The sequence below is a fragment of the Penicillium arizonense genome, assembly GCF_001773325.1.
Source record: "Penicillium arizonense strain CBS 141311 chromosome Unknown PENARI_contig003, whole genome shotgun sequence".
NCBI classification, from domain to species: Eukaryota; Fungi; Ascomycota; class Eurotiomycetes; order Eurotiales; family Aspergillaceae; genus Penicillium; species Penicillium arizonense.
The window spans coordinates 494,434-517,635 of NW_019173280.1; the positions used below are offsets into that span (position 1 = coordinate 494,434).

At 50.5% G+C, this 23,202-nt stretch overlaps 8 protein-coding genes across 8 annotated transcripts; 2 read left to right on the plus strand and 6 right to left on the minus strand.

Moving 5' to 3' along the window:
- Positions 1 to 442: 442 nt before the first annotated feature.
- PENARI_c003G12288 (uncharacterized protein) lies at positions 443 to 2,622 on the plus strand (the record flags this gene model as incomplete). The annotated part of the gene is made up of 5 exons (XM_022628849.1): positions 443 to 713; positions 782 to 1,372; positions 1,431 to 2,238; positions 2,303 to 2,555; positions 2,608 to 2,622. 5 exons carry the CDS (start codon positions 443 to 445, stop codon positions 2,620 to 2,622), a joined length of 1,938 nt encoding a protein of 645 aa, XP_022491682.1.
- Positions 2,623 to 3,537: 915 nt separating this feature from the next.
- Positions 3,538 to 4,452, minus strand: PENARI_c003G02024 (mitochondrial import receptor subunit TOM22; the record flags this gene model as incomplete). The annotated part of the gene is made up of 3 exons (XM_022628144.1): positions 3,538 to 3,588; positions 3,804 to 4,093; positions 4,344 to 4,452. The coding sequence occupies 3 exons, from the start codon at positions 4,450 to 4,452 to the stop codon at positions 3,538 to 3,540; spliced, it is 450 nt and encodes a 149-aa protein (XP_022492092.1).
- Positions 4,453 to 4,781: 329 nt separating this feature from the next.
- PENARI_c003G03510 (mitochondrial-processing protease subunit alpha) lies at positions 4,782 to 6,602 on the minus strand (the record flags this gene model as incomplete). The annotated part of the gene is made up of 2 exons (XM_022628240.1): positions 4,782 to 6,437; positions 6,501 to 6,602. The coding sequence occupies 2 exons, from the start codon at positions 6,600 to 6,602 to the stop codon at positions 4,782 to 4,784; spliced, it is 1,758 nt and encodes a 585-aa protein (XP_022491688.1).
- A 396-nt stretch (positions 6,603 to 6,998) lies between these two features.
- On the minus strand, positions 6,999 to 9,146 carry PENARI_c003G03449 (acetoacetate--CoA ligase family protein; the record flags this gene model as incomplete). Its single annotated transcript, XM_022628237.1, has 2 exons — positions 6,999 to 8,849; positions 8,922 to 9,146. The coding sequence occupies 2 exons, from the start codon at positions 9,144 to 9,146 to the stop codon at positions 6,999 to 7,001; spliced, it is 2,076 nt and encodes a 691-aa protein (XP_022491496.1).
- A 1,071-nt stretch (positions 9,147 to 10,217) lies between these two features.
- On the plus strand, positions 10,218 to 12,221 carry lcb2 (putative serine palmitoyltransferase 2; the record flags this gene model as incomplete). Its single annotated transcript, XM_022628039.1, has 1 exon — positions 10,218 to 12,221. One exon carries the CDS (start codon positions 10,218 to 10,220, stop codon positions 12,219 to 12,221), a length of 2,004 nt encoding a protein of 667 aa, XP_022491278.1.
- Positions 12,222 to 13,923: 1,702 nt separating this feature from the next.
- PENARI_c003G09117 (uncharacterized protein) lies at positions 13,924 to 15,892 on the minus strand (the record flags this gene model as incomplete). The annotated part of the gene is made up of 2 exons (XM_022628634.1): positions 13,924 to 15,583; positions 15,672 to 15,892. The coding sequence occupies 2 exons, from the start codon at positions 15,890 to 15,892 to the stop codon at positions 13,924 to 13,926; spliced, it is 1,881 nt and encodes a 626-aa protein (XP_022491968.1).
- A 1,074-nt stretch (positions 15,893 to 16,966) lies between these two features.
- On the minus strand, positions 16,967 to 18,286 carry PENARI_c003G02359 (PQ-loop repeat-containing protein; the record flags this gene model as incomplete). Its single annotated transcript, XM_022628164.1, has 1 exon — positions 16,967 to 18,286. One exon carries the CDS (start codon positions 18,284 to 18,286, stop codon positions 16,967 to 16,969), a length of 1,320 nt encoding a protein of 439 aa, XP_022491848.1.
- A 2,351-nt stretch (positions 18,287 to 20,637) lies between these two features.
- On the minus strand, positions 20,638 to 23,169 carry PENARI_c003G11756 (SH3 domain-containing protein; the record flags this gene model as incomplete). Its single annotated transcript, XM_022628816.1, has 7 exons — positions 20,638 to 21,732; positions 21,784 to 21,938; positions 21,995 to 22,364; positions 22,414 to 22,487; positions 22,535 to 22,687; positions 22,737 to 23,075; positions 23,142 to 23,169. The coding sequence occupies 7 exons, from the start codon at positions 23,167 to 23,169 to the stop codon at positions 20,638 to 20,640; spliced, it is 2,214 nt and encodes a 737-aa protein (XP_022491858.1).
- Between the last annotated feature and the right edge of the window lie 33 nt (positions 23,170 to 23,202).

Below are 23,202 nucleotides of genomic sequence, written 5' to 3' on the forward strand. Positions count from 1 at the left end.
TAAATGTTAAGATATATATCGCATTTTTTTCGCTGGAAGTATGCGCAAAAGTTTACCAAAGATGCTTCAAATTGACTCATTAGAAAATGTTCAGATGTACATCGCGTGTCTTCTTGCGGGAACTGACCGCAACATTTTCCTAGCAGTACACAATCAATTTCACTCCATAGATTCCGGAAGCCTATGGTAAGTTCCTATAGAAGAACTGACGCGCCCAATAATTGCGACTAGTTGCTGCTTTCTATAATGTTCCCCGTATACTAGAATATTGATCACGTGCTCTCGTGACGCCGTAACGCGCCAGACAAAGTCCCCGCAGTGGCAGCGTTATACCGTACCTCTTTGAACATGGCTGTCGCTTTTTGATATTGCTACATATAAAAGCAACTGGACTGCTCCCGGTCCTCTTCGATCCCGCAAACGCCGAAAACGCCGAAATACGATGGCACCGCGCAAAACGACCAAAAAGCAGACGCGATTGGCCTTTGCTTCGGCCGCGGCACTTTCTGGTGCAGCGAGTCCGGAGCAAAGCAGCCGATATTCCACCCTCCAATACGGCAAACCAAGCTCAGGGACATATCGCGCAAAACCCCACACGATCGAATCCAGCGCAACAGGGACCAAGTCCAACCAGCGAGCAAAGCCCAAGAAACAATCCCGACTTCCCGCCCAAGCTACACAGGCTGCTCCGAAGTTCAGCGGAACAATCAAGAGTGAGCATTTTGTCTATGTCTACAACAGGGCCTGCTTTCAATATTAACCAGATGAATTGCCTATACAGACGAACCAGAACCATCCCTCGATGACGAAATTCCCGTCTCTCAGCGAAAGCGAGGTGCTCGATCGGACGTGCAAGTGGTATTAGACAACGCTCCGTCAAAATTCAACAAGTCCGAGAGTTCGAAGAAATCAGGGCGAGGACTGCAATCTTCGCACAAAGACAGTGCAAACACAGGCATTTCGGAGGAGCTGTCTAGCTCGCGCCAGAAACTGAAGCGCAAGGCCACAAGCTCACCTACCGTGCTAAGCGACTCGGACGAACCAATCATCCCATCGTCTGTCCGGAAGCGCAAGCCTGACCAGGAGGAAAGCACACCGGTTAAACCATGTCAGGAAGAAGATGATGATTCCGACGTACCGATTCGGTCTTCGGCGGTGAAGAGACTCAGACGTGGCCAGGAGCAAAGAATACCGATTGAAACCAGCGGAGAAGAGGATCATGACTCTGATGAACCGATTCGGTCTTCGCCCGTGAAGAGGCTCAGGCGTGCACAAGATATACACACTCCTCAAACCCCAAGAACTGCGCGCAATATTTCGGACCAGGCCAAACTTGATATCGCGGAGGATCTTGAGGACCTCCAAGACTCAGGTATGAGTTGACCGGTGTACGAATATGCTTGAATTATGCTAACGCGAATCATGTATAGCTGTTCGAAAGAGCCGCACACGTGGTCATGTTGCCGAATCTGCCCGAGACAAGAGATTGAAACATCTCGAAACCCTCCGGCGCAGACGAGCCGGTCTGAAAGAAGAGGAAAGCGAGGAGGAATCTGAGGAAGTGTCCGATTCAGACGTACAAGAGGTCGACCAAAATGGCAATCAAATCAGCCCGTCCACTCGCAAAATCAGCTGGCAGCAACATGATGTGGACAGCGACGTGGAATCTGCCATTGCCGCCAACGAAGACCTGGACCGTTACGAAGACGACTTTGTCCTCGAAGACGAGCAGAACGACCTCGGCGTTCCAACCGAGGGCATTCCGCTTGAATTCACCCGACACGCATACAAACAGCCAAAGGACTACTTCCGCGATGTGGTCTACTGGATGGTCCAGAACAAACTCAACCCGGCCTTCCCCCGCTCAGACCCGATGTTCAAGATGGCATTCATGAAACTCGAAGACGAAGTCAAGGGTCGATCTGGCTCCCAGCTCATTTCCTCGGTCTGGAGTCCTCAGTTCATCTATGCCATTCAAGCTCGTCCGTCTATGGATATCACTTCCTATCCCACGGAAGAGGACCATCCATGCGATGCTTGTAGACGTTCTGGTCACCCTGCATCCGCTGATCTAACGCTATACGGCAAAGCCTATTCCCTGGAGACACTGGAGCCGCTGAACGACGACGACAGTGACGAGCAGTCCAAGGAGGATGATGATAACGAGAATGATGGCAACGACCGAGACAGAGATGGTCATATAATTCCACCCGAGGGTACCCATTTCTACCTAGGAAGGTAAGTATCCTCAGCATCGAACAACAATCTTGACACGTCCTGATCCCACTAACCATTTCGATAGAACATGCAAGGGCAGAGCTGAACTTGCACACACCCTCACGCACTGGCGCTACCACCTCAACGAATGGGTTATCGATTATCTCGATGGCATGGGCCATATGGCAGACGACGAGATTCTCAAGCGGAATGATATGAGCGCTAAAAAGAAGACTCGTAATGCCAATGATGTCCTTGATGAGATGGTTGCGGGTGGTATAGTCGATGGGCTTTGGCGCGATTTCCATATCAGTCTCCGGTCTGCGCGCGAAAAAGAGGTGTGTCTTTAATCCGTGGCATTTGAGGCCTGTTTGCTGATCTGGTTTCTAGTCTATTTATGCTTGAGATGGTTCTTATCACATCTGGTTTCACGGTTTCACGGTTTTCATGGTTTTCATGGTTAGAAGAATGTGCATGCTGTTCTACGCTACACATCTTCGAATGGCATTCATATGCCGACATGGATGCGGCCCCTGACTGATTTGTTGGTTGCGCCGCTTCCCTTTGCAAGATTTGGGAGACCAAATCTTTATTTCTTTTGTTCAGCCCCTTTCCTAATGATACCCCCCTTTTCCCTTCCCTTTTCTGTTCATTTTCAGCGTCGGACTTGCTCTAGGTTAGCTTAGAGCTAGCAAGCACATGGTCCCTCGGTTAGCGGTTTCCCTTTGTTTCTACTGCATTGGTAGCTAGCTACCTGGAGCATTGTCCTTTGGCCCAGAGCCATGGATAGTATTCTGGTCTAATTAGTTATCTACATATCAAGGGTCTTCTGCAAATCATTACATATCTAAGAGGAGTTAAGATAACTGCCATGACAAAAACCCCTTCATTTTTCATTACTTAGACATGCAGACGAACAGTAGAGAAGGAAAAAATTGTGTATAGAGAAACAAGAAGGAAGATGTCTGGGGTTGTACAAATACATGCATGCATAAGCTGCCGGAGCCAAAATGTCAAAAGGCATGAGAGATGCGGAGATAGAAAAGAGTCAAAAAACAAAAGGCATGACACACACAAGGTCCGAACAAAGCGAGCCGCGACAAGAAGAGAGCTGGAAGGGCGATGCTCTTGATCGCCCTTCCCGGATCCCTTTGGTTGAGATTTGGCCAGAATGGGATGTGCTCTCGCTGCGTATATACGAGGTTTCCCTGTCGTCCCTGAAAACTGCTTGGCTGTGCTGTTTCCAGACTGTCAACTTTTGACGTTGGAGCTCGGGTCGCAAGGTCTGTTGCCAGTTCCTTTGTTTTCCGTGTTATTAATTTACAGAGTGGGTTGAGCCTGCTTCTCGAGCTCGGCGCCAGGGGTGAGCATCTATTTCATTTTCAGTTAGCAAACCGTTTCATGATCAAAGCCGCAGGAACTTGAGATGAAAATGATTTTCTTCCCATAGTAAAATACTCGAGGCGATTGCACGTGTCATTTGCGCAGATGACACGAATCGAAATCCGAGGCCATCCCGCCAATTCCAGACAACCACCGAAAAATCATAACAAGAAAGACAGAAGAGGACAGATGTGTAAACATACCTCGTTAGCACCCTTGATCATACCCTGCTCACGCTCCATCTGGATGTACTGCTCCTCCTCAGCGTAAGCGAGCGCGAAAGGAACACCGAGCAAGAAAGCGCTGGTGCTGATAACCCAGAGAGCCTTCCCGCTGAAAGACAGGCTAGACTTGGTGAGAGATGTGATGGAGGAAACGGAGTCGGTGATGGTGCGGCGGGCGGAGGGGGGGATGATGTCTTTCAAGGCGGCGACACGCTCGTACAGAGACTCGGCATCGAGCTCGATGTCCTCATCGTTGGAGATCTCGGAGTCTGTGGATCATCGAGGGTCTTGTCAGATAGGTGTTCATTCGCGGGTAGATGTGTTCATTTCCCCAGTTTGGGTCTCGTGTTTGGGAGGGTTTGAAATGGGGGCATTGGGATTGGCAATGGTAATGATGATCGAGAGGGATAAGAACGGAAAAGTCTTCCAGCAGGGATGCAATTGGACATTGTGCAGATGACAATGGCCCGATGCGAGTTTCCGGGGTAGAGGGTATGGGCGTGAATCCGGGATACTAACCAGTGTCTGAGTAGTCCTCGTCATCGTCGGAGACCAGGAGAGCATCGTCCTTTGTGGTGGAGGGCTTCTCGGAGAAGTGCTCATCTTCGACCTCGGTGAGCTTGACCATTTTGGGCGGTGTTGGATAGGGATAACGGAGGGGATCAAGTTGAAGGTGATGGTTGATGATGGAAAGTCTCTCTGCGAATCGTTCCGACTTTTTTGCCGAAAAGCGGCGAGGAGCTTGGACCCACATATAACGATGTCATGTTCGCGTTTCTATGTATTGCATGGACTGTTTCGTGTATTTTCTGTTTATATTTATAAAAAGAGGGGTGTATTCTACAGTGTCGATATTCTGGTCATGCTCTATAATTACATATCATCCTCTAGATGCGACTTCCTACATGACCCATTATATCCGACTACAATCTGGCCTCGAGGCATAGTTGAACCAAATTACCTCCGGCCAAGCTGCCACCGGGAAATCCGCTCCTGGATCTCTTCCCAGGGGAAAGGACGCAGCTTGTAGCCCTCCAGTTCACCTTCCTGCAGTACAACAGTAGGCTGGCCAGTACCCTTGCCATTGTTGTGAACCTGGCCACCAAAGACCTGGCGAGCCACACGGCGGAGATCCTCAACGGTGAGAGCCTCAATCTGCTCGCACATCTCCCGAACGCCGACCTTGCGGCCGTGGACCTGCACCTGGCGTCCAAGGTCCTCCAGCTCGACCATACGAGACTCGAGGTTCATCAGCAGCGACGAGCGGAGCTGGTTCTTCGCGCGGTTGACTTCCTGCGCCTGAAGAGCGGTATATCCAGTGTCCAGAGTCAAGGACTGAAGCTCACGGCACATGACCTCGAGCATCTGGTTTGTGCGGGTGGGACTGCACGAGGCAGAGATTCCGAATATTCCGCTGTCGGTGTAGCTGTGGTTGAAAGCAATGCAGCTCTCGACCCAACCGTGCTGGTTCAGCACGTTGGTGTAAAGTCGCGAGTACATGCCCTTCCCGGGTCCACCAGCGGAGAAAGAGCCACCACCACCGAGGAGGGTCTGGAGGGTAGCGAGGGCATAGATATCAGGCGAGGAGATGGGGAGGGCCTCGAACGCAAGGTGGATGTGACTCAACCGAGGAAGCATGGGGCTCGCTGGTGGGGGAATCGGAGGGAGAGCGATAAAGCCACCAGTATAGTGAGCAGGTTGTCTAAGGTTGAGAGCGGAGGGCTCAACCAGGGACGAGTGAAGAGGCTCGACTGTAGCATGGTTCTTGGAGGAGGAAAGGTGCTTGAGGAAAGGAAGCTTGGACAAAAGCGAGGATTGCGTCGTTTCGGAAGCAGCCGGGCTGCTGATAGTCGATGTGGGTGTGAACTGAGGAACGGTTGGAACCTGGCCCTCCTGGGCAGCCGCTTGGGAGTTGGACAGCGAAGTTTCGATTCCGGAGCCAGAGAGCACGGGGCCCTTGGACTTGCTGGTGTCATTTGCCTTCATGTCTCCAAAGTATTGCTCGGTTAGCTTCACGGCCTCGGCGTGGGGAACTCCGGCAAAAGCGATGACCATGCGGTCCGGGTTGAAGAACACTTCCCGGTAACGCTCCACCACTGCCTTGTTAATCTCGCCTAGTCGTTCCTCGGGACATAGGAGAGGGTTTCCGAGGGTGTTGTTGCTGAAAGCGGTCATGTGCACCAGCTCCGGGAGGATAAGTTCAGGCTTCGCCCAAATCTCGCCAATCTCATACTCCGCCACGGCGAGCTGTTGGAGCACTTCCTCATCGGTGATGAGAGGGTCCCGAATAGTCTCTGCTAGCAGACCGAGTGTTGTAGGAACTGCCGAGTTGAAGCTAGCAGACTGGTACATCAGCGACTCGCGGGACGAGGCGCACTGGATGTTGCCGCCCAGGCCCTCAAGAGTCTCCAGCATATCATCTGCGCTACGAGACTTGGTTGATTTGAAGGCTAAGCGATCCATGATGTGGCTAACACCGCGCAGACTGGCATCTTCATAACGGGATCCGGCATCGACGTAGACTCCGACACCCGCGAAGGGACCCGGTAATGATTCCGTGGCAACGCGTACGCCATTGGGGAGAGTGGTGATTTGTTCAAGGTCGGCAGGATCCTGCAGATAAAAGGTTATATTAGTTATTTTGAGCATAGGTGCAATGTGTAGGCGATTAGTTACCCTGGCCGACTCATTGGCAGTAGAGAAGCTTCTTGACACAGAGCGAGGAGCTCGAGTCAGAGGCTTCGCGGACTCAAGGGCCCGCAATGCTGTGCGGCGCATGATGTCTGAGTATTTACAGGTGTGACAGCCCGCAAAATTGAGATGGCTTGGTACACCTGGTAATTCCGGGGGAGGTGATGTAGATTGTCAGCGAAGAATCGTAATGGAGCCTTGATCCGAAAATGCTTAGATAATCGGTTGTATGATCCTCCAACATCGAATCGATTTTCGTGATATTAATAATAAGTTCGATCCAGATAGTTGAGTATATACTATGACCCCGAGGCTCAATTTCATCTCATAATTTTTTACTCAAGACTTCCCTAGTGCAGGTGCAGCTTGCTTATCAATACGTGAGGTCTCGAATTTACACACGGAGCTATGATGACATTTAGTACCATCGATGATAGAACATAACAATCTCGTCAATTTTGGATCTAAACAGACATCTAATAATTAAGGGTACTCCGAAACCCAGTTCCGGTACCAATCTAGACAAGAAGCATTCGCAACGCTCGCCCCAATCTTAATATTGAGTCCGCACAGAATCTGCTTGACAGCATTCTCAACTTTCTTGCCATTGGACGTTACAGGGATCTCAGGACAGGCATCAATAACACCAGGGACATGTCGGGGACTAAGCTCCTTCCGAATAGTAGCCTGAATGCGAGCGGCAAGGTCCGACGGCATGTCAGACTTGCCGGAAGCAAGACGGACAAACAAAACGACTGTCTCATCTGTATCGATGCCCTCTCGACGGCGACCAATGCATAGAGAATCTTCGACCTCGTCGGCGAAATGCTTGAGGAGAATGTTGTAGATCTCAGCACTGCCAAAACGGACACCAGAGGGCTTAAGGACACCGTCACTGCGGCCCAGCATCACCACGCCGCCAGTCTGGGGGTTCAAGCGCACGTAGTCACCGTGGTGCCAGACTTTGGGCCCGAAGACGTCGAAGTAACTCTTCCGGTACTTCTCCAGGCCAGCCGGCCCGGGTGGCCAGAACATGACTGGTTGGGCGGGAAAAGGTGTAACGCAGACAAGATCGCCAGGCTCGCCGGTTTCACTGATATCATTCCCGGCATAGTCGAATACTGAAATATCCATGCCCAAAGAACGGCATTGGATCTCTCCTTTATAGACGGGGAGAATTGGACATCCAGAGCAGAACAGAGAAAGAATATCTGTGCCACCAGTGATGGAGCCGAGCATGATATCGTGATGAATAGAAGAATAGATATACTCGAAAGTCGACGGCGCCAATGGGGAGCCAGTACTGAATATGGCTCTTAATGACTTGAGCGACACTGGCCGATGGGCATGTTTGCGCGGATTCAAAGCAGCCTGCTCAAGCAAGGAGAGGTATTTGGCAGATGTGCCAAAGTGTGTGATCTGAAGCTCCTCAATCAGTCGAGGCATCGCCATTTCTCCTTTGCCACCTTCAATGTCGAATGGCCGGAATGGTGAGCCATCGTAAAGGACGATTGTTGCACCGCTGGCCAATCCGGAAACTAGCCAGTGCCACATCATCCAGGTGGTTGTTGTGAAGTAGAACAGGCGATCGCCAGGACGGATATCGCAGTGGAGAAGATGCTCCTTCTTGTGCTGTAGTAATGTACCCAAAGATCCATGAACAATCGGCTTGGGGGCACCGGTGGTACCAGATGAGTATAAGATGTAGACCGGATGCTCTGGCTTCAAGCTTGCGAATTCCAGTGGCGCCTGTGAGTTCTGAACATTCGCAAGGAAATCTCCATAGACCATTGACTTCCCGTTGGCAGGCTTCAGGTCATTAAGGTTGACCTCCAATTCCGGGGCAGTCACAAGAAGCACCAATAGCTCCAGATCTGGCAACTCGGAGACAATCTCCCACACCTTGGCGTGCGAGCCATGCACCTTACCATTATAGAGAGAGCCATTGTCAGCAAAGAGGATTTTGGGCTGAATCTGCTTCAAGCGCTCTAGAACTGCATGCACACCGGTATCTGGAGACACCCCAGTCCAATAGGCACCAATCGAGGCTGCGGCCAACATAGCCACCACCGTGTAAACATGGTTGCCTACAAAGCCGGCAACACGATCACCAGACACTATGCCTGCTTCTTTCAGGGCGTTGGCGCATAGCCGAACTCGCTCTCGCAGCTCTTTCCATGTGATTAACTCGCGGGCTGCTTCGGTAGCGCTAATTACTGCCACGGAATTCTCATCCGGCGCACATGCTGGGTAAAGGAGATTCTCGGCAAAATTCAGAGTGCTACCTTCAAAGAATGAAGGTCTGGGGAATAGCACATCTTTTGTGTCCAGCACCTATAGAGAGGGTCAGCATTGTGACACAGTAGGGAGACCTAGTCATTGCGGGGGTTAACAGGTATTACTGACTTGCTGATATGGCTCGTGGGCCTTGATTTTCGTGTAATGCCAAATCTCTTCCCAGAATTGACCTGGTTCAGAGACACTCCAGTTCCAGAGGGTCTGGTAATCATCCAGGGAGAAGCCGTGCTTCTTGTTGACCTTGGTCATAAAATCAAAGATCTGGGTTGACTCCGGAGCAGAGGGCCGCCAAAGCTCTTTCGACTCCGGGTCAAGGCTCTGAATATGAGGCATGATTGAATTGATTGCAGTCGAAATGCCCACAATGTGAAATCAAGCGGGGGACTGAGAATCCTAGTAGACTGAACAGCGAAGTCGTTCAATCAATCTCGAATGCCGTGTAACGATTTATTACCTGTTGAGCAAAGTGGCAACTGGATTCGATGTGATGTATGGATTGAAGCTTGTGATAGGCTTGACAGGGGTTTTCCAAGCTTGACATGCAAAGAGTAAATCCCATGCAGATGCAGATGCCCCAACAGGGGAGGCGGATATAGTCGGGTATTGAGTTACCGATCTCCGCGGCACTTTATCCGCAGTCCACGGATGGGAGTATGAATAGGAGACCTTTCTCTACAGAGGACTCCATACGCATATCGACATTGATATGTCACATTCTATGGTGACAGTAACAGTGACAGTGACAGTTGAAGCCTCAGGTGTCTACTATCTAACGTTTTCGTCCATGAACGTCATTACTATAAGTCAATGTCAAGGTCAATTGGGAAAAATAGAATGAGAAGCTGTTGTCAACTGTCTATTATCTGTTGTCTATTACTATTCACTAACCAGCGCCAACATAGATATAACTTATAGTATACTACAGAATAGTCAGGGGAAGACTCGGAGCCGAAAACTTAGTGTGAAAAATTGCACTTGTATTATTATGTAATAATACCTCCTTACCAGGTAGTCAGCCAATCACTTGCACTATTGCATGTATTCTGTATTTCGCGATTACCAGGAGGCCTTGCAACACGCTCATCTTATTTACCTTGTCAGACTCTCTCCTGACAACTGTGAACCTCACTCAAGTTTCCCTTCGAGATTGGTCTTTTCGTCATTTGAACGTAGGGCTGTTTGCCCCTTGTTCGTTTCTTCCCATTCCACGTGCTTTCCCAGGTTTGCAAGCTCAACCGGAGTCCTCGGATCCCCAAAGTACGTCTGACGCTTTTCGAGTCTCGACTTGAATCTACCTGACGCATCACGCAGACTTGGACGACTAACCGCTGTGTTCAGATAGCCGGTTGTTAGAGATCCTCCCGGTAGTCCCTGCCTCACCTGAGAAACTCGCTGTTTCCTGCGATGCCTCGTCGGTTTAGCAGCAACTCCTCCAACGACACTTCCACCTCGCCGTCCTTTTCGCCTTCTTCGGGAAAGGGCGGTATCTCCAAGGCCACCACGGTCAAGTCCAATCGTCTCTCCCAATTCTTCTCGGTCTCTCCCAAGTCCAAGGAACAGACGCCAAGTGGGCACTCCCAACCTAATACTTCTCCGCCGATCAGTTCGGCATCACTGTCCTTACCGACGATATCGTTATCAACAGCTACAGCGGATAGTCTAAACATGGACGAGCTGCCCAAGACTCTCTTCCAGCCCCCAACTCCGGAGGAGGCCCGTCGGCAGGCCAAGCAACATGCCCAGTTTGGTCAGATCGGTCACCCCAGTCACCGGTACACCAGTCGGCACCCTGGCGGTGACTTCCCGGAGCCGGTGATGGACGAGCCGCCTTATTATTACCTCCTCACCACCTATATCAGCTACCTAATCCTAATTGCTTTCGGACACGTGCGTGATTTCTTCGGCAAGCGTTTCCGGGAAGAGAACTACCGCCACCTCAAGCCTCGCAATGGATACGGTGCCCTCAACAGCGATTTCGACAACTTTTACGTGCGTCGTCTGAAATTGCGTATCAATGACTGCTTCGAACGCCCCATTACCGGTGTTCCCGGCCGAACTGTGACCCTGATCGATCGGGCCACGGATGACCACAACCAGCACTTTTACTTGACCGGCACCACGACCGATACACTGAACTTGAGCTCGTACAACTACCTTGGTTTCGCTCAGTCAGAAGGCCCCTGTGCCGATTTGGCGGAGGAGTCGATCCGGAAATACGGAATCACAGCCCCAAGTACCCGCGCGGAGTCCGGCACCCAGGATATGCACGTTGAAGTCGAGGATTTGGTCGCCAAATTTGTTGGCAAGGAAGCTTCCATGGTTTTCTCCATGGGATTCGGTACCAATGCCACCATTTTCCCCGCCCTCGTCTCCAAGGGTTGTCTCCTGATCTCCGATGAACTCAACCACGCTTCGATCCGTTTCGGTGCTCGTCTCTCCGGTGCATCCATCGCCATGTTCAAGCACAATGACATGCGGGATCTCGAATTACGGCTTCGGGAAGCTATCTCTCAAGGTCAACCTCGCACCCACCGCCCGTGGAAGAAGATTCTGGTTGTGGTCGAGGGTCTGTACTCGATGGAAGGCTCCATGTGCAACCTTCCTAGTCTTGTGGAACTGAAGCGCCGTTACAAGTTCAATCTGTTTGTTGATGAGGCCCACTCCATTGGTGCCATCGGTCCCAATGGTCGCGGTGTCTGTGATTACTTCGGCATCGATACCGCCGAGGTGGATATTCTCATGGGAACACTTACCAAGTCGTTCGGTGCCAACGGTGGATACATTGCCGCAGACAAGGTCATGATTGACCAGCTCCGAGCCACGAACCCTGGTGTCTTCTACGGCGAGTCACCCGCACCGGCAGTTCTTTCCCAGATCGCCTCCGCTCTGCGTATCATCAGCGGTGAGATGGTCCCCGGCCAGGGTGAGGAGCGACTGCAGCGCTTGGCCTTCAACTCGCGATACCTTCGTCTGGGTTTGAAGCGTCTTGGCTTTATAGTGTACGGCCACGACGATTCGCCAATCATCCCTGTTCTGCTCTTCAACCCGGCTAAAATGCCTGCATTCTCCCACGAGATGCTCCGGCGCAAGATCTCCGTTGTTGTTGTCGGCTACCCGGCTACTCCACTAGTTTCATCCCGTGCTCGTTTCTGTGTCTCTGCAGCCCACACCAAGGAGGACCTGGACCGTGTTTTGACTGCCTGTGACGAAATTGGCAATGTCCTCCAGCTGAAGTTCTCCACTGGTATTGCTGGTGGTGCACTCCCTGCCGCCGAACAATCTGCTCCTCCCCCGGAGATGGAGAAGGAATGGCGCCGCAGGCGCTCAGAGCACATCACCCCTCCTCGCTGGCGTATCGAGGATGTCATCCGCCGCGGTGTTCAGGATGTCAAATCCCCCTTGTTTTAATTGACTTGTTACACCTGTCAGTCGACGTGATGTTGTCTTGAGTTGTACAGCTTTGAGATGAGTCTTCAGGCAGAGTTTGCTTCACGAGCGCGGTTGGTGCTGGTCACGCCGTGTCACGGTCATGATTCCATGTGCTCCTTTTTGGTCTTTGGTTGTCTGAGTTCCCGTGCTTTCCATTAGGCTTTTGTCTTATGGCATGCGCACTAAAGCGGGAAATGAAAACTGAACTCAGATGTCTAGAGCCAGAAAAGGGAAAAACCATGAAAAAGCAAAAAGAACCAAAACGGTCATGAGTTACCAAGCAACGAATGGATATGCCTCGTTTCTCCCCACATCATCTTTCCACTCTTGCTCCTTTCCCCTTTCTTGCATCCATACAATTCATCTCGTCCACGTGTCACTACTTTCTTGTCATTGTCCCCCCTTTTAACCTTAAGATATTGCCTAATACTGCCTTGCCTATTCAGCTTCCCACTCTTATGTTTGTGTTCGCATCAGTAGACACAGACCTAGAATCCGGGACTGTCGAGCAGGTATCCCTGCTTCGATGCACATTATGTATAAGTATCATTTCGCATGCAGGGCAAAGGCTGGCTCCTTTTCGCTTCTTGTCTTTTCTTTTTGCTTACCCTTTCTCTCCGTGATCAATGTTTGTCTTCTTTTTGGCTATAGATATGAAATGGGACCACGGACTTTAGGATATATCTAATAAGTTAACGTTATTTTATATGCAGCTTGTACAACAAGGGTCATAAGTCTTTTCACACTCTCACCTTTGTATGATCTAGATGATAAACCCGAGGCACTCAAACACAGGCGAAAAAGAGGTGAAAACATAGCGGCCAAAGTAGGGCGAAAAACAATATATAACGGTACGCTCGCTTCGAGGCTTTCGTATAGATACTGTCTAATACTTCATGGCAGTGTGTACACATTTATGACCGCTGTTGTATGTCCACTCCCCTCTGTTCTGTCGTGATTCTCGAAGTGGAGTTGGAAAATAGTGAATTCAAAGGAAGAGTGTAGATATTAGTTAATGTAATGTCCCCTCGGTAATCGTATTGATAAACAGAAAAACAGCGTACCTGGCATTGTGCTTAGGCTTTGAGATAATGATTCGGGGTTTGTATTTCTGGCTAGATGCTTGTCATAGAAAATCAAGTGAGATCAGGGCAGGCTGGGCCTCTTATGGATGCGGTTACTACATGCATGTCCACTCCAGTGCCTACCTCAACGTGCATAGCGTTATGAAAGCAGTCTACAAGTCTTCTATCATTTGACATGGAATTCTTCATTCTCCACAGACTGAGCTATATACAGTTACGGTTTACGATGCAAGATCCATGCAATACAGCTATTGCCCTTATTCTGTGCAGGTCCCAGCGCGATGATTAGCCGTAAAGTGTATAGAGTGCGAAGGTGTAACTGGTTCTAAGAACTATACAATCTCCCTCTGTGCAACACATGCCTACTTGCTCACCGGGTAGCCCAATATCTCGATGTTGGGTGCTTCTACAATATAGTCACCCCGGGAGTAAGATTTCAGGAGCGTTCATTACATTACCCTAATGACTAAATATCAATATCGATGTTAATATCAGTGTCAATCAATTCATAATTACAGTAATCCAAGCCCAGCCTAAACCAAGCAGGAGGATAGGATGATATTACTCATCTATCCGACACGTTCGAATATATGCACTCAAAGGAAAAGAGCAAAGGCAGCAACAGCGCCAAGGGCACAGACAGCGCCGGAGATGGTACGCGACGAGGCGCCGTTGAATACAGGCGATGGGCTGCTGCTAGCAGTGGTGCTGGCGGTGGTACCGCCGATAAAGCCGGTGATAGTGGTACCGGCATCAGCGCTAGAGCTAGAACCGGCACTAGCACCGACACCGGCAGCACCAGATGGTGTGGCGATGGGCGAGACCTTAGCTGTGGAGGAGATGATGCGGGTCAGGCTTGAGGGAGTGTTGGATCTAGTCGAAGCAGTCAACTCATTCGAACCAGCACCGGCACCCGAGCCAGATCCAGATCCAGAAACACCAGTCTCAATAGCACCGCTAGCACCACCGGTAGCTGGACCGGTAACAGTAACAACAGAGAAGACAGTCGAAGTCCTAGTCTCAGTACCAACAACAACGGTAGTAGTAGCAACAGGAACCGACGTAGTGTGAGCGGCACCAACAGCAGTCGTAGTCGAAGCCGGTACAGCAGTGTTAATACCAACGGGGACAGTAGTAGTTCCGGCAATAAGAGTCTCGGTCTTAACGTGTGTCGTCTTGTCGCGGGCTGGGCAGTTGGTGACAGTGGCTGGGCATTCGGTCACGGTTACGGTTCTTGTTGAGAGGATTGTTGAAGTAGTGTAGAACTCGCCGTTGCCACTGCCACTGCCACTGCCATTACCGTTTCCGTTGCCGTTGCCGTTGCCAGCTGCGCCAGTAGTGTGCGCGTCCACAGCGGTGGTTGTGGTGCTGCTCTCGGCAACAGGGCAGACGGTTGTGGAGACTAGGATTGTCTCTGTGGTAATGTAGGTTGTCTTTTCGGTGGCAGGACAGTTAGTGACAGTTGACGGGCACGCTGTGATGGTCTCAGTGCGGGTCTCAAAGACAGTGGAGGTGGTCACATCCTGGGTAGGAGTTCCGGCAGGCGAGGAGGTGACCTGGGTGGGTGTAGCCTGGCCGGCGCCGGAGGACTGGATATCACTGCTAGAGGCAGTGTTTGCAGGTCCGGTGACGGTGATATGGATGGAAGACGAAGGGGAGGACGAAGGAACAGAAACCGGGATGGTATTAATTCCGCTCGACGAGGATCCGTTGGAGCTGGGCTCAGCGGATGGGGAAGCAACTGGACTGCTGGATACACCAGCACTGGCACTGCTTGACGATCCAGAGTCGTGGGAGCTAGGTGACGTAGAAGAAGACGCAGACGGAGAAACAGGCGTCGAAACAGGCACACTAGAGGCAACAGGAACAGAAGAAGGAGTCTGAGCCGGAGTCGAAACAGCCACCGAAGAAGATGAAGCCGAAGAGCAGACACCTTCTAGAACAATATTATCAACATCGACAACAGTCGACGAGGCATCAGCATTGGGACACTCAATCAGGATCATAACATCAACATTCGAACCATCAGCAGGCCACTCCGTCGAGATGGTCACGAACTCCGGATTAAACGAATGGGTACTGTCATCAACAGTAGCGCCATTAAGCATAATCTCCACATCACAAGTTGACGCTAGGCCATTGGGACCAGTTGTCTGGCGGTAATCCATAGAGAACTTGTAAACCTGTCCGCTGAGCGCACCGGAGATGGCATGGTGCATGAAAGTCTGTGAGCTGACTTGTTCCGAGTTCAAGTGTCTAGATCGAGGACGTTAAGTTAGTATAACATGCATGACCAGCAGGGTTGATATCCATATCCAAGTATGAACATGTATGAGCAACGAACAAATAACCGTTCTGGACACTCCCACCAGGAAGGACTGTCCACGTAGCCCCAGATTCAATATCAGTATCATCGAAGGAGCCATTCTCAATCAAGTTTCCGGATCCGCAGCTCGTCAAAGTAGAAGTAGACGCCACGGCGGCAGGGGTCGTCTGCGGCGAAGTGATAGTAAGAGCAGCAGCTGGCAGGACATGGGCAAGCCACATCAAACGAGCAGGGACCATCATGATTGCGATGGTATGTTTGTAAAAAGTAATCTCAAAACGAATGGACGGGTGCAAAACACCACTACAAGACGGACGACGAGTAAAAACGAAGCGACACGGGGTCGTTGTCCGAATTTGCAATAAGGAATGCCGGAAAAACGGTCCTTGCGGGTCTTTTGACGGGGACTTTATATATAGATGCTAAAAATGCTAGGCAAGTTCTGGGGTGATGCTATGACACTTGTGGTTTTGCCATCGGGCTTAGTGGCGTTGACTCCACTCGGAACGTTAGTCCTGGTCTGTCTGGCAAGTTGTAGCGAGAGTCTTGGCTAATACTGGGTTGGGGTATTGGTTCCTGCATGGCTTTGGCTGGTTCTGGCCGGGGGAATTGGGCTTGTTTCTGTTGTGTGCATCGGGTGGCTGTTGAATGGGGGAAATTGGGGACTCGTGTTGGCCGAGTTAGGGCTTGGGTTTGGGGTGTCAGCGGGCGGCTATATTTCTCTTGTCTCAGTGGCTCGGTTGCTCAGTTGCTCAGGGGCAGTGATTTGGTGGTTTGTCACTATTGCCCATTATAATCCGATTTGAATAAGTTATCTAGAATTAACAAATTGATTGATTTACATCAATTCAAGTTTTCTGGCATTGCGGCGATCAGGAACCGATCGATCCGAGCTCGGCCAAGCTAACCACATCTTGGCCCCATCAGCACTAGGAGAAAATGTCCACTCGCGGACTTGCCCTTCGGCTAACGTTAAGGGTTTTCAATAGTCGGTCTATTTTTGAACGTGCGCTATGGGCATGTCTCGGTCCTAGCCGATGAGAGAATATGATATGTATGCATTGAACCTCAAAACCAAACACCCATAGGAAATCCCCTATCTATGCTATCCAGCCCAAAGAAAAGGCAGACACACTCGATGTAGTAAATCCGAAAACGCCAAATAACTGAGACAAATGATGCCGAACAGGAAAAATAAAGAAAAAAGAGGATCGATTTGATCCAGTCATGTCATCATGCAATGCATCGTGCCTGCTCCACTCTAGAAAGGTGAACAGGGGAAAAGAAAGAAAACATTTATAAAGGAACGTCATTTAGACCGTGCCATACCGGCCACGCTCCGCGCCAAGCAAAGCCTGACCCTCATGCGATCGCGAAAGATCTCTCGACTCCCGCTCTGGTGAAGTGGACGGAATCCAGCCACGCATCCAACCACGAACGCGTTTCCAGCTGCTCCGGCCACGCTTCTGGTCGCCTCCCTCAGTACTAATGAAGCTCTCGTCGTCCTCGGCATCCGGGCCATCGCCGTACATGAGGAATTGAACACCCATGAACCCATCCAGCCCAAGGACACCGAACGCACCAAGGAAGAATGGGAGCGAACGTCCGATCCATTCCCAGCGGTCATTGCCGTGATTATCGGCCCAACCGCCGCCGCCGTACGGCGCGAAATCCGACCAGGCGTTCGGGTTGGTGAGAAGGGAGGTGGAGTAGAACAAGTTTCCGCAGAACGCGGCCATGAAGAGCAAAGGGGAGAGGCCTTCTGTACTCTTGCGCTGGTAGTTCTTGTACAGCTGAGGAGGGCGCGAACCGAGATAGAGGAGTGTTGACATCCAGGAGATGATACGGCCGACAATCTCGAGAATTGTCTCGCTGGATGCGTGGGAGATAGGCGGGTGGGGCGCTTCAGTGGGAGCGGCGTTGGCAACCATAGCGCAAAGAAGCGAGGCGATCAGCATTGTCCGCGGCAGTACGAAAGGTGCACTCTGAGCACTGCTGCCCACTCGTACGGAGCGGCGTGAGGAGCCCAGTTTCTCGTTTGAGTAGGAGGCTGTCTGGTCGGTCGAGCTGAGGGTTGAACCGGTCTGGATACCCATATCCTTTGCTTCGGAAGCCTTGGTGTTCATGTCGACTGCTGCTGGTGTGCGGTGGCTTCCTTCGTGGCCAGGAGGAGATACACCTTGAATGATTTCTCGGCCATCTGAGTCGAAGGGGTGCAATAGCTCGTCATAGGCTCCATTTCGACGAGCTTTCAAGTGGGTGTACCAAAAGAACTGGAATACCATGGTGATGTCAACCAGGACATAGTAGCCTGCTACCACGACCTGCCATCCCGCCTGCCGGGTGAAGAGTGCTCCAACCAGGTTGCTTGCATCCCCTAAACACCAGATCACCAGGAAGAATATGGATAGCCCCGAAGTTGACTGCAGCTGAAAGTTCTTGAATATTTGGGGCAGTTGGGCGAAGAGCCAGGAGACAATGCTGAGGGTTCCGAGAACGGAGGAGATCGCCGCTAGAGGGGTGGGGATGCAGATGTGGAGATGCGAGGAGACGGCGGTCAGGAAGGGCGAAGTCGGTTCACAGTGGTCGGGCAGTGACGCAGAAAGGAGGCTGTGTAATAATGGAGGAAACATGGTCTATGTATGTGTATATCTAATGTCGAGCTGTATCGTGCCGATGTGATGTGCACAGTGTGTGCACAGGGCGGATACGGGGTGAAAGCGATAGGCGATAAGCAATCCGGGGTAGTAGGGAGAGTAGGTGAAAGAGGAAGAGCAGGAAGTACAGTCTAAATCTAAGAGTAAACAAAGCCAAGAAGTAATAAAGGAAGAGAGAGGAGGAACCGGTCACACTGAAGTGTCACGAGAGCTCCCTTATCTCGGGGCTGATCGGATGACTCATGATAAGGGTCCGGGGTCCTATCAGGCGTGGGGAAGTATGTGAATCATGTAAATCGCCCCATTTAGTAACATTACTTGAATACCTAATAGATGAATGTAACATTAAAAGCTTTATATCTGTACGTCATCATTTCTGGCAGATATGAAGGGTTGAATTAGAATAGTATAAATGGATCAGATAAGGAATTTGCTGCCTCCATTAGGGATGTCAACCTTGAAGCATTTGTTTAGTCTCCAAAAAGTCGGCAACCCAAGAGTTCTAAGTATATGTATGACTACTAGTGATGGCTTAACAGGTGATGTAACAACATGGAACTTGGAAGCCAAAAGGTGGTCATAGGGTAACTTGCCCTTTGGCAACTTTTCTATGGCTGTACTCAATCAAACAGTCAATATGTAATTTTGGCTTATAGTGCCCTACTGTTGCTTTTGATATCATAGACAGTGCTGGGGTGACTTCATTCAATATACGAATATCGCATAGAAACTCGATTGGCTAAAGATTTATATCGTGGTCATAACGTTGTAAAACTCCACATATCAAGATACAAAGAACTAACAAATACAAAGACAAAAAGGAGAGTAACAAGAAACAGCAGAAAAATGAGCTCATTGTAGACCGATATCAAGCCCGTCAAGTATCATAAAGCACAACTCATATCCAGACTCGAGGTCTGAATTGCATAACCAAAGAGAAAGAAAAACCATCGAGACGCGAACCATTTCACCACTCAATACTCATCCTCACCCCGATGTCTCGAGTGACTACCATGATGAGAACGAGAATGAGAATGATGCGAATGTCCACTATGCCCACTATGATCACTATTCCTCGAATGACTCCGATGATGATGTTGGTGATGATGATGACCATGTTTTCCATGCCGGTGCTCAGACTCATCATCCCGATCATGTTTCTTATGATCCTTCACCTTATTCTCAAGGAAATTCCCCAGAATCGCACCGCCAATGGCACCAAGCAAGCCATGATCCTTCTTATGGCCGAAGTAATACCCAGCCGCACCACCAGCCAGAGAACTCCCCAGACCACGATCAGTCTCTCTGTCCGAGCCCTCATGTTCATTGTCAGAGCGCTGTCCTCTCATCTCGTCGCGGCGTGTATCATGGTCTGATACGTAGACTGCGGGCGGGTGAGGGCTTGCAGAGGGTGTGTAGCGTGGCTGCTCGGCTGGGTGGTCGTTGCTTGTTTAAGTCAGCATCGAGACATGTATGGATCTATTTGGTCTTGTGTTGGTACTTACTAGTATCCAAAGTTCTCGCCGCTGCGAGCATACGGGTTCGCTGGCGCACCGGGAGCAAGGTAGTTGGGCTGACCAGTAGAAGCGTGACTTCTGGGCGCATAAGGTTCCGCAGCGAGGTTGTACGGGCTGGACTGTGGGGGATAGACATGGCCCTGGTCTTGGGTTGGCTGTGGTTCTGCGGTTCCGTATGGCTGTTGGTATGGATTTGCATTGTGTTGAGACTGATCCTCTGGAGGATAGTAGCTTACGCCGCCCGGGGCGGGCGTGGAGTACGAACTGTATGGGTTGTATGGATCTGCCATGGTTAAAAGGTGAGGTTGGAGTTGTTGGAGAAGGAAATGGTTTATATGTCAGACTGTCTGATGACTAGAGGGGTTATACATCATGGCGCGGCTGACCTGCCCGCACGACCCTCTGGAATGCGCTTGCCCTCCAATGACTTGTCTTTGTCGTAATGTTTATTTATTCTACAAAGGATTGAGATTTGATACGTCATCTTAACAACTGCAGATGACAGAATGAAATGAAGCAGAGAACTAAACACGGATGAGTCGGGGGTATTCCGGTGAAATGAAAATGATGGAAAACATGTAAACAGGGCTGGCCGTGAGGACATTCAGAATCACATCGCTCAACCAAGACGATGGAAAATGCAGAAATTTGCGCCAAGTGGGTGGCAAGGTAAACGAAAAGAAAAGGTGAAAAGAGAGAAGGGCCGGCCAAAAGTGATGCGCCCAGCACATTCAAAAGCCTCCTGGCGGTGCCGCCAAATCAGCGACCCTGGAAATCTATCAACAGAAGTGATGAAACATATACACCCAACTAGGTTGGGTTCTGCATGTTTCGCGCTGAGGCAGAGCTACTGGTGCGTTGTGACATCCAGTTCACAAGCATCTCATCAAGCTGGTTGTTCATTTCCTTAAGTCGCTTGCTTTCCTCCTTGAAGAGTCGACCAGTAATGGGGTGGTCGGGACCAGCAGGAGGAACATTTGATTTGTCATGGACAATGATAAACAAGTCGCGAATGTCGTTTTCTTCGTCCATGTATGATCGTAGACTGGAGTCGCTCCAGGTAGGTGTATCCACGGAAAGAGTGTCCATAGATCCAGGAGTAGCGGTGCTACCCTTGTGGTAATTGGTATCAACTCCGGGCGAGGACGGGGGTGATGGCGGTGAAAGAGACCGCACTCCTTGCGGTGAGGCGTCTAGGGTCAAGCCTGGGGCGCCAACAGGGATGTATCCCTCCACAGGAGAAATATTGACGGGCGACTCGGTCCCATGATCTCTAGATGCAAACTTAGGAGTGAACTTCTGAGGTGGCGATGTGAGAGAGGATGATTCGGTTGCGCGAGAAGATTCACTAGGACCTCTCCATTGCACTTCACTAGATGTGCGTTCAACAGGCGAAGCCAAGGCGTTCTTGGATTCAACAGGAGTGGCAAAGGGATCCCTAGAAAGACTGTGTTGGCTGACAGGAGATGACAGTACAATGTCGCACTCGAAGGCTTCCTCTTCCTGCGAGGTCACCTTTCGGATGGTCTTGTCGCCACTCTGTTTGGTCTCATGCTTGGAATATTCGGCCATTGCAGGGTCCAGCTCCGTGTCAACCTTCATGATCCCTGGATGCTGCTTCTGTAGCTTTTTGTTCGTGTCCTTCTGGGATTGAGGTTGATGTTTGATGGGTCGTTGTTCAGGTGACAAGGACTTTGATGAAATGGACTCCATCGAGGTCTTTGGTTGGGGCGATGTGCACGCGTCTGCCGGAGATTTCTCTCCCTCGTCGACTTCATCTTTGCTCTTTTTCCGCTTGAATAGTCCGCTGAGCATTCCAGGTTTCTTATCCTTTCGCTTCTTGTCCTCCTTGATTTTGTCCTGTGAGTTGGATCCCTTTTCAATGGACTCGAAACTTCCACGAGGCTTTACCAGAGTTAGCATGCTGGTTTTTTGGCCATTTCGTGAAAAACTTACCTCTTTCCACTCGGCCAAGCCACCACCGCCGCCGCCGGATTCATCACGCAGCAAGTTGGGGGTGAGAGAAATCTTCTTGGGCTCGGCTGTGTCGTCTTTGAAGAACGAGTCGGTGTTTCGTACAGTGCCATTTCTGGATCTACTGACAGTGGGTTCTGTTTTGCAAAGTGAGTTTCAAATACCGCCCGAGAACAATAGAGAGCGTTCTTACCTTCCGATTCAAAGAATTCTTCACTTGATGGGCGTCGGTCAGAGATTGAACGCTGTGATTCAGATCTGTCTTGCGAACCCTGGATATCGGTATGTTCTGCTGTCTTCTCTTTCTGTCCCTTGGGGCGGAGTGGTTCGACGACAATATCTTCGCTCTGATCTTGCGCATCTTCCTCTTCTCCGTCGAGGGTCTCATCGTCGTTGAAAAAGTCGCCATGTTCGGAGTCTTCGTCGCTGGAATATTCGACGTCCGATGCTTCAATGTATGTAGGAGGTGCGAAATTGACGTTCTTTGCGTTCCGGCGGCGCATGGCCTTCTTCAAAGGATTCTTCGACTTCTCGTTGTTATCGCCCAACATGGTCGCAGAAAGCTATTAGAATTAGAAGCGGCTTCGAAAACACTCTAATGGCAGCACATACATCCACGTTTCTGTGTTTATTCAATCTGGCCAGTCTTTCGGTTGGCGTTTCGATGTGCTCCGCGGGGAGGTATCCTGTTCGAGTCAATAAAAGCCACATGAAACCGATGAATACGACATACCGATGCTCCCATCCTTCACCACGCGAACCAGCCACCAATAGCTGTTGCTATCATCAAGAAGAACCATAGTATCGCCCTTGGCAGCATTTGCTTGCCCATCGACAGTAGCGACGAAGTTGTGAAGCGCATAAACGAATTCGAAATCGATATCCTCTGTACATCGTCAGCAATGGTCTTCTCAAGAGTCACCGAGATTCCGCACCATCATCAATACTGGGAGAGCTGGATATTTTGTCCATCAAATCGTCGTCCATCAGATCATCACTTTCGCCGTCTGCCAGATCACCGTCTTCGTGGTCGTAGTGGTCTCCGTCCTCATCTTCATCGTCATCGGGCTCGCGATATATGTCCTTTCCATTGCGGTATTCATTGTTCTTGTCGGGTCCACCCTTTATTTCCGACTTCGAATCTTGATCCGCTTGACGGATGGCGAGCTCTTGATGGGGTGCAGGCCGGCCGCTCCCAAGAGGCTCTGGGTGTTCGGGTTGTTTAGAGTGATCTTGTGCAGAGGGCGCATCGTGATCTTGGAGATCCAAGGTATCTAAGAGACATAGCGGTCAGTACTCAACTACGGAACCTGGCTTCGCGACAGACGCATAAAACATACCAGCTCGGATTATCTGGGGTCTTGTCATGTTGCCGCTTAAAACGAGTGTGTTATCGAGGAC